The sequence below is a fragment of the Cariama cristata genome, unplaced genomic scaffold (assembly GCF_000690535.1).
Source record: "Cariama cristata isolate BGI_N322 unplaced genomic scaffold, ASM69053v1 scaffold1800, whole genome shotgun sequence".
In the NCBI taxonomy this organism is placed as follows: domain Eukaryota; kingdom Metazoa; phylum Chordata; class Aves; order Cariamiformes; family Cariamidae; genus Cariama; species Cariama cristata.
The window spans coordinates 64,102-72,328 of NW_009595050.1; the positions used below are offsets into that span (position 1 = coordinate 64,102).

At 37.0% G+C, this 8,227-nt stretch overlaps 1 protein-coding gene across 1 annotated transcript in view; it reads left to right on the forward strand.

The window, feature by feature from the left end:
* ATM (ATM serine/threonine kinase) overlaps positions 1 to 5,867 on the forward strand; it is a 68,797-nt gene extending 62,930 nt beyond the window's left edge. Inside the window, 7 exon segments of the mRNA XM_009700220.1 lie at positions 507 to 656; positions 1,369 to 1,534; positions 2,844 to 2,930; positions 3,009 to 3,123; positions 4,671 to 4,734; positions 5,415 to 5,551; positions 5,687 to 5,867. Of these exon segments, the coding sequence (XP_009698522.1) occupies positions 507 to 656; positions 1,369 to 1,534; positions 2,844 to 2,930; positions 3,009 to 3,123; positions 4,671 to 4,734; positions 5,415 to 5,551; positions 5,687 to 5,867 (900 nt within the window).
* The last annotated feature ends 2,360 nt before the right edge of the window (positions 5,868 to 8,227 follow it).

Below are 8,227 nucleotides of genomic sequence, written 5' to 3' on the forward strand. Positions count from 1 at the left end.
GATAGAGACTTTCATAAGAAAAGAAAATTGAAGGAAACGGGCAGTAGCTATTACTCTGAGGACAGGAGATCCTTCATCCTGGCCAGTTCTGTCCGCTACAGCAATTGAGGTAACTATTACAGCCAGCTCTGAAGTGAGAAACTGTTCCCAAAGCAGACTAAGGCAAGCCTCATATGTTCACACAGCTACCATGTGTGTGTTCCGGATTTTACTTTTTACATGCAATTTCTGCAATGCTTGTTATTATCCCATTCAAGCACAGCGAGCGGTTGACAATCACAGGTCATATAGAATACCGACGCAAACATGCAAATTGAGTAGAATCAGTAAGTTGTACTGAAGTACATCATGGAAGGTTGTCTGGGCTAGGAAAAAAATGGCAAGTATTTCGTAGAAAAGCCTTGAGTGTATTTTATATATGCATATGTGTGTATTTAAGACATACATTGGGGTCAGCTGTATGGTTTGGTCTTTTGTCTTTTTAAACAAAGACAAATTTTTTGCAGGTCGTTCCCCTTTCTCAAAGAAGTGGTGTTCTTGAGTGGTGCTCGGGCACAACTCCCATTGGGGAGTTTCTTGTGAATGTCGACGAGGGAGCTCACAAGAGATACAGGCCAAAAGATTACTCCGCTTCTCAGTGTCTAAAAATGATGATGGTGAGTCACAAGAACTGAAAAAAAAAAGCTTGCTCATATTCTTTACTGAGGGAGGGGAATTTACTGAGCATTATATACTATACTTTTAGTATATAATAATGAATATGACCAGTAGCATGGAATTAATAGCTCTTCAGACATTTAGGTTAGTTTAGTTCCACAAACCACCTCACCATACATTTAGAAAACTGCAGATGGGTTTACCTGTTACTTTATATAGCCATGATTGTGCAAGAAATTATTTCGCTTTAAATCTGTACAGTATTAACAGGGTAAAAGTATATTTAATTTTGGCTTTGTGCAGCTTTTGCATGTGACGGAGTGAGAATGACTTTCTCACAGTGATGTGAAGCCATCAGATAAGCGAAGGTACCAGAACGGAGTGCAAGGGGAATCCCAACAAGATGTGTTTCCTCGTACATACATATAAAATACATACACCTGCTAAACCGAAGAAATGGGAGTGTGTTCTTCCCATGTAGCCCCTGAGCTGTGTATGAAAATAGCATTGTTTAGTAAAACAGATAGATAGGTGCATTACTGATTGCTGTAAAAAAGACACTAATTCATAGCTCAGAGAGAGAAAGGAGTGAGAACAGCATTTGATGGAGGGGAGGGGGGTAGAAAGGAGGAATGTATTTCTTTCAAAGGAAGAGGTAATTTCCTTCCAAAGCAGTCAGTCACGGGAAAAACATTTCTTCCGTGTTTAAAGGATGCACAAAAGAAACATTCTGAAGAGAAGTGCAACATCTTCCTGAAAGTCTGCGAGAATTTTCAACCTGTGTTTCGTTATTTCTGCATGGAAAAATTCCTGGATCCAGCTGTATGGTTTGAAAAACGATTGGCGTACACCCGCAGTGTGGCTACGTCTTCTATAGGTATTGTATTGGATTATTAACATTGGCTTTTTAGGTGACATAAGCAAAGAGTTTATACCATTTCAGAGGTAATGGCTATTCTGCTTTTGTCAGGTGTCAGAAAAGGGGGCAAAAAATGCCAGCAAGAACACCAGCATTATTGTTGTAATTAAGATTTCTGATTCATTCTTCTGCACGCTCCTTTCTGCAGTAGCAAGACAGAATGAAATTCTGTCATTTTATATAGTGGCTTATATTTTTAGGTTCTAGTAGTTTTTTTAAAGTTTCTACCTGACTAATTCTGTTGGTTTGATTTAACATTTATTCATTTCATCTGTAGCCTCAAATGTTTTAACTGAGTTGAAAAGCTTAATCTTTCACTTTCTTTGTACTGGCGTCATTAGCCATGGCTGAAATGGTTATTTAACTCTGGCATTTTTCCTTTGATTTTTCTCTCTTAATAAGGAAATATAAGTACTTGGATTGAGGATGACTCAGTTCTGTATTGAGTCTCTGGAAGACATTTAACAGTAGACTGTATACATTGCAGTAGATCCTATTTTGGATGTTAATGGGTTGTTTATAGACTCCCTTTTTTCTAAAAAAAAAAAGTAAATCTGCAGTTTAGCAGAATTCAGATGAATGATTTTTGTAGGAAATACCATTGCTATCTGTGTCCATCAGCTAACAGAAAAACAGTAACAGGTGTAAATTGCAGCAAGGGAGATTTAGTTTGGAGGTTTTCTACATTTAAGAAGAGGAAAGCACTGAAATAGGCTTACATGAAAGATCTTATAATTTGTATCACTGGAGATTTTTAAAACTGACTTAGATAAGAATCACCCAGGAACTACTGAGGTATAGTTGAGCTGCCCCAAATGATTTATTGACTGAATTAGGTCCAGTCCTGTTTTCTGGATGACATGATACTATGAGTTAAAAGGTTTTCTTAAAAATAGTAATTATAACAAACCCTAATTTTATTATGCACTTACTTTTTATCTTTTTTTTTTTTTGAAAGCTGTGAAATTGTTTGCTTACCTTATCTACAGAGACAAAAGGGCACGAAGTCTGTGGAGGAGATAAAACAATACACATCTGTAGGAGAACAACCTTTTTGCAATTGCATTCAGTTAACCTTTCCTTTTTGGACTTGTGGAATGGCATTTGCTCTTTACTGGAGTTATAGATATACATGGGGGAAGAAATATTCTCACTTTTTAATTTGTCTGCCCATGTTACACTGATTCTAATAACCTTCTCTTTGTTAAATTTTCCTTGGTTTTTATGGCATGTAAATATGGTTTCAGCACTTACCTTTTTGTTTTAGTTGGCTACATTCTTGGACTTGGAGACAGACATGTTCAGAATATCTTGATAGATGAACAAACGGCAGAACTGGTGCATATAGATCTAGGTAAGTGGGACAGGCAAGAGAATCTTCATTTTTCTTTATTTTAACATTTTTAAAAACATTTTTTATCCTTTCATTTAGGGGTTGCTTTTGAGCAAGGTAAAATCCTTCCCACACCAGAGACGGTTCCATTTAGATTAACCAGGGACATTGTAGATGGCATGGGTATTACTGGCGTGGAAGGAGTTTTCAGAAGGTAAGTGCTCCTGTATTGCGTAGGGGTAAGGAGGCAGCTGAGTACTTCTGGCATTGTGATTGTTGTATGTTAAATAGTTCTGATGCTTGAGAGGAGACTCAGATTTCTGCTGCTAATATCCAAACATAAATGCTGTCCTCTAACTCATGCGCTCTTATTTATATAACTAATTACAAGTTCATTATTGTTGCCCAGCTTTTCATACTCCTCACGAACTAAGGGGTTATTGTCACCCTCTTGTGGAATTCTGGGATGGCTTAGTGCTTCCAAAAGCTCCACAGCTAAATTTCATCCCTTGATTTAGACTGCTAGATTTTTTTCCTTCACAACTATGCGTTTCTTTCGGAGCTATACTATATATTCACAGCTGTTAAATTTCTTTGAATCATTTTGTTCTGTCTTTTATTTCTGTTCAGTTCTATGCAAGTAATTTGCAGTCTTTTTCCTCTTTTGGATCATATATTTGATAGTGCTTTGCAAGTGCAAAATAAAAATCCCATAATAGCTTTGAGCTGCGAAACAGAATAATCTCAAAAGGGCTGAGTTTCTGCCAACCTCCATCCTATCTCCTGTGAATGACCCAAGAGAGCCCTAAAAAGCAGGAAATTTCTCTCATTTAAGACTTTCATGATGTTCATGAACATAGTACTTGCAAACCCCAAATTTCATGTCTTTAAAAAAATACACAGTGTAAGTGTTGTCTTGGTAAGGTAGCAATTAACATTAATAAGTAGTTCCTAATACACCTGTCCCGTGAAGGAACAGTCACTGCCACTTCTAAACGTGACACTGTCACATTCACAGTTAGTTCTGAAACTTTTGTCCCATGACACAGAAAACCATGAATTGTTTGGCTCCAGCTGAAGTAAATAAACGGCATTGGTGCAGATACTGTTTCTGTCTCAGCCAGCCTGACTTGTAATTAATAGGTGTAAGCGAATGAAGTCAGTTAACTTTCTTTGTGCATGTTCTCATCCTGAAGTAGACAGGAGGCTGAATCCCTCTTTCACTGGAGTACCTGTCCCATCAGGAAAGTGTCGTATTCCTTCCACAAGCTTAGTTTGCTTGGGAGTGAATATAGGCAACCACTTCTGTATCTAAACTCATGGGAGAGATTTCAGAAATAGCTTAATGTCTGACTACTGGATCTGCTCGTTTCATGTAAAGGAACCCTACCAAGATTTTCCGATGTGTTGCAGAGCACCTCTGGCACACAGCACCTCATCCAGCCAAGCAACTTGGCCATCGCGGCATACCTCAACGATGAGTGTTAACTCAGTGGTTAATTCTGCATATAGAAACATTCCAGACAGCGAAACAGGTGATCTCTTTCCCATAGGGAATATAATCAGTGAACTACCCAGTCTCCTTCTGGTCCTACATTTCTAAATTTCTTTCTTTTTTTTCCAAAATGGAAGTATCAAAGAAGTTACTCATATATTACAAGTTAACCTTTAAGAAAGGTACAAATATCTGTTATTTAAATGATGACAATACCATTCTGTTTTACCAAAAAGAACCTAAAAATACAATAAAATATTTTCTAGATGCTGTGAGAAAACAATGGCTGTTATGAGAAATTCTCAAGAAGCTTTGCTGACTATTGTAGAGGTAAGCATTTTTTCATTCTTCCTGATAGCAACCTGCCAGAATAGCTTCAGTTTCTTGTCTTTGTCTTCATGTGCATTACTATACCAAATACTCATGTAGGGGGTTTTTTTTCTGTTGTTGAATTTGAATGTAGTAGTGTTGGCCAGATATGTTAATTCATGTAATCTTCAATAAAATTCTGACCAGTTTGCATTTTCTATGGGAACTATTCATTTCAGGCATATGCAGTTTTCCCTCTTCACTATCTCAACGCTTCTACCATAGTGCCACATTCCTATCATGAGTAGCGCCGATTGAATAAGTCCTCTTTGCATAACTCACAAAGAAAAGAATTAAAGTAATTTTTAAAAGCAGCTTGTACTATGCATTAAAAACTAACGATGATATTTAGTCCTAGAAGTGTATTAAAAAATGACCTCTTCATTGCTGAGATGGGACTGAGTGGCAAAACTGAGTCAAGTATGAACAATGCAAATAGCTGTAAAAAGTCAGATGCAGTTTTACTGTCGGATTGTCTGCTAAGCAATTGAGCCTAATTCTGTTGGATTTTAAAAAAAAACCACACTCCTAATTTTGTGGTTAGCATGAGTGTTACCGGTTGTGTGTTTCTCTTCCTGCTAGGGCACTGAACTAGTTGTAAGGAATAGTCTAAATTAAATAGAGGTTTATTTACTGTGTAGGTGCTGCTCTACGATCCCCTTTTCGACTGGACCATGAACCCCTTGAAAGCTTTGTATTTGCAGCAGAGACCGGAGGATGAGGCTGACATGAGCGCTACACTCAATACTGATCCACAGGAATGTAAAAGAAAAGCCAGGTGCAAGATTTTTTTCTTATCATCCACCTACTGCAGCATTGCCTTGCTTTACAGTTTTCCTTACGGAATATTTCTCATGTTGCTCAGGATCCCTATCTAGCATGCGTGTTTGTTTTTTTTTTATTCTGCCAGCAGCGATGACCAGAGTTTTAACAAAGTGGCTGAGCGTGTTCTGATGAGACTGCAGGAGAAGCTGAAAGGTGTTGAGGAGGGCACAGTGCTCAGTGTGGGAGGGCAGGTGAACCTCCTCATCCAGCAGGCCATGGACCCAAAAAATCTGAGCCGACTCTTTCCTGGATGGAAACCCTGGGTGTGACTTGGAAGGATCCAGCACATTTTTAGAAGAAACCTATTTTTTTACGCAGCGAGTGTCTTAACATTTCAAATCGGTATTTCATAATGAAAACTTCCATTAGGAGCAACCATGAAGGCTTGTATGTATTAGAATTCAGTGGATGTTTTGTTTGGGTTTTTTTTTTTTCAATAACCTATTACTGAGTAAACATTTCTTGTCCATTTACGTTCACTGTACAGCACAAAACACCAACCAGTGCTTTGATGTTCCTTGAGACCTGCAAGGACTTTGCTTGGGCATACTGGGTGCGTTATATTCTTAAAGCCTGAGATTCATCACTTTGGTGTCTATGTTAAATAGCTGGAGTCTTGTATATCATAATTCTGTGTGGTAACATGACAGTGTAGAATGGATGATCTAAAACCACGAGTCAGGAAATAACTAGAAAAAGTGCATTTCAAAAGGGAGGTTATACTTTAAAGATAATGCTATGGTGAATATAAAAGAAAACCAGAGAACCTCATGTTTAATGAACTGAGGGTTCTTGGGGTTGGGTTTTTTTAGCTTAGTTAAATGGAAACTTCTTTCTATAGACATTGACTTTGAGCCAAGTATAACACGGCTGCTTTTTTTCCTGTTGTAAATGAAATTATGTTGGTACTTTATTTTTATAACATTAAAAGTATAAAACAATAAAAAATATTTAGCTTTTGTACCTCAGACTTCCTTGATAAAATAGACTGACTATACAATGAAGATGAGCACACCAGGTGCACCTCTAAAGCAAACAGTCATTCTGTATCTGGAATAAACACCTCTTTGAAACACTGAAGTTGTATTTTGAGCACAAAAATGTTATTCTAATTGCACACAGTTTTACAGAAGACATTGCTCCTTAAAAAAAAGACCTACTATAATGGGATAGCCAATGAACACGGATAATAGGAGAATCCACTCAAATAACAGTCTCACTGGTGTATTTAATGAATTTTCGGGAATCATCTTTATATGTAAAAATACGAATAAAATTTGGCATACTCTCACATAGTTTACGCTTTATGCATTTTTACAGCAGTATAAGTGAAGAATTTCTGCTCTAATTAGCATTAGCTGGTTTTTATGCTGTATCCTTGTTTTATAAGTTAATGTCAACATGGCAAGATGAGTCTTTTGTATTATGTTTTCATGAAGCTGACATAAATTTCTGTTGATCCTTCGAACCACAAGCACATCCTGGCTTTTCTGTGGGGAGCTCTCATGCAGGGGTACAGTGATTTGTTCTCTGAAAATGAAACTTAGCTGATAGGGCACGCATTCTGTATGTGAATTTTAAATGACGCTTCAGAAAGGGAGAAAAGTCCTACCAAGCAATTACAGCATGGCAGTTAGGAAAGGACTAAAGAAAAAGCAGTTAAAGAATGTTAATTTTTAAGCACAGACTTTAAAAAAATCTGGTAGTATTTCTGGAAATTTTTCTCATGGTTCTTACAGAGGAAGTTTTTTAGGCATTTGGGGGGTTGTTTAATACTAGAACTCCTAGCCGTCCTATAACTGACTATTGTATAAAAGCACTTGGCAGATCCTGTCCTTCCTTCATGAGTTCCTGATGCTCCACTTGAAAATGAACTTTTTCATTGTGCTGGGCTGCAATTTAGGGGTTTTTTTTAACAGCAAACAGCAAAACTTTAATATTAATATGATTGTCTCAGGAAAATCTAACTTCAGAGGAAATAATTAAATTATTCCTCTGCAATGCTGTTAACTTGGTGTTTAGTGCCTAGATTTTGAATGTCTATACATTTTCATTGTTCAAGTTGAATGAAATGCAAATAAAAATGCATGTAAATGTTGTAATTGAAACCTGATGACATGATTTGTAAGCCCCTGTAGAAGTGAAACACCAGTTAGCTGACAAACATATGAAAACAGTTGGAATTATTAACAAACCTTAGAGTCTCCAAAACACTGTCAAAATCAATGTGACACAATCCTGTTACTATGAGACCGGAGTTCAACTGATGTAACATTCTTGAGGTAATTATCATTCTTGCAAAGCCTCATGTAGCCAAATAGTAACCATCAGAGACTGGGCTTTCTTACTGTCCCAGTAATGCCTTAATTTTAAGAAGTCAAAATTAGAATGTGAATGGTTTGCAAAAATGTATCGTCTATAGATACACACTTTCTTTCTATAAGCATAGAAAAATAAAACCTGGATGGAAATGCTGTTTAATTCTGAACAATGGTTTTGTCACAAATGCTAATACTGATGGTAAGGTGGATTAGTATTTGAGACCCTCAAATATATTTACTGTATTCATAAGCTAGAAACATGTGAGACAAGTCAAGTTGCCTCTTTAGCATTAGTTTTTTTCTTGGAA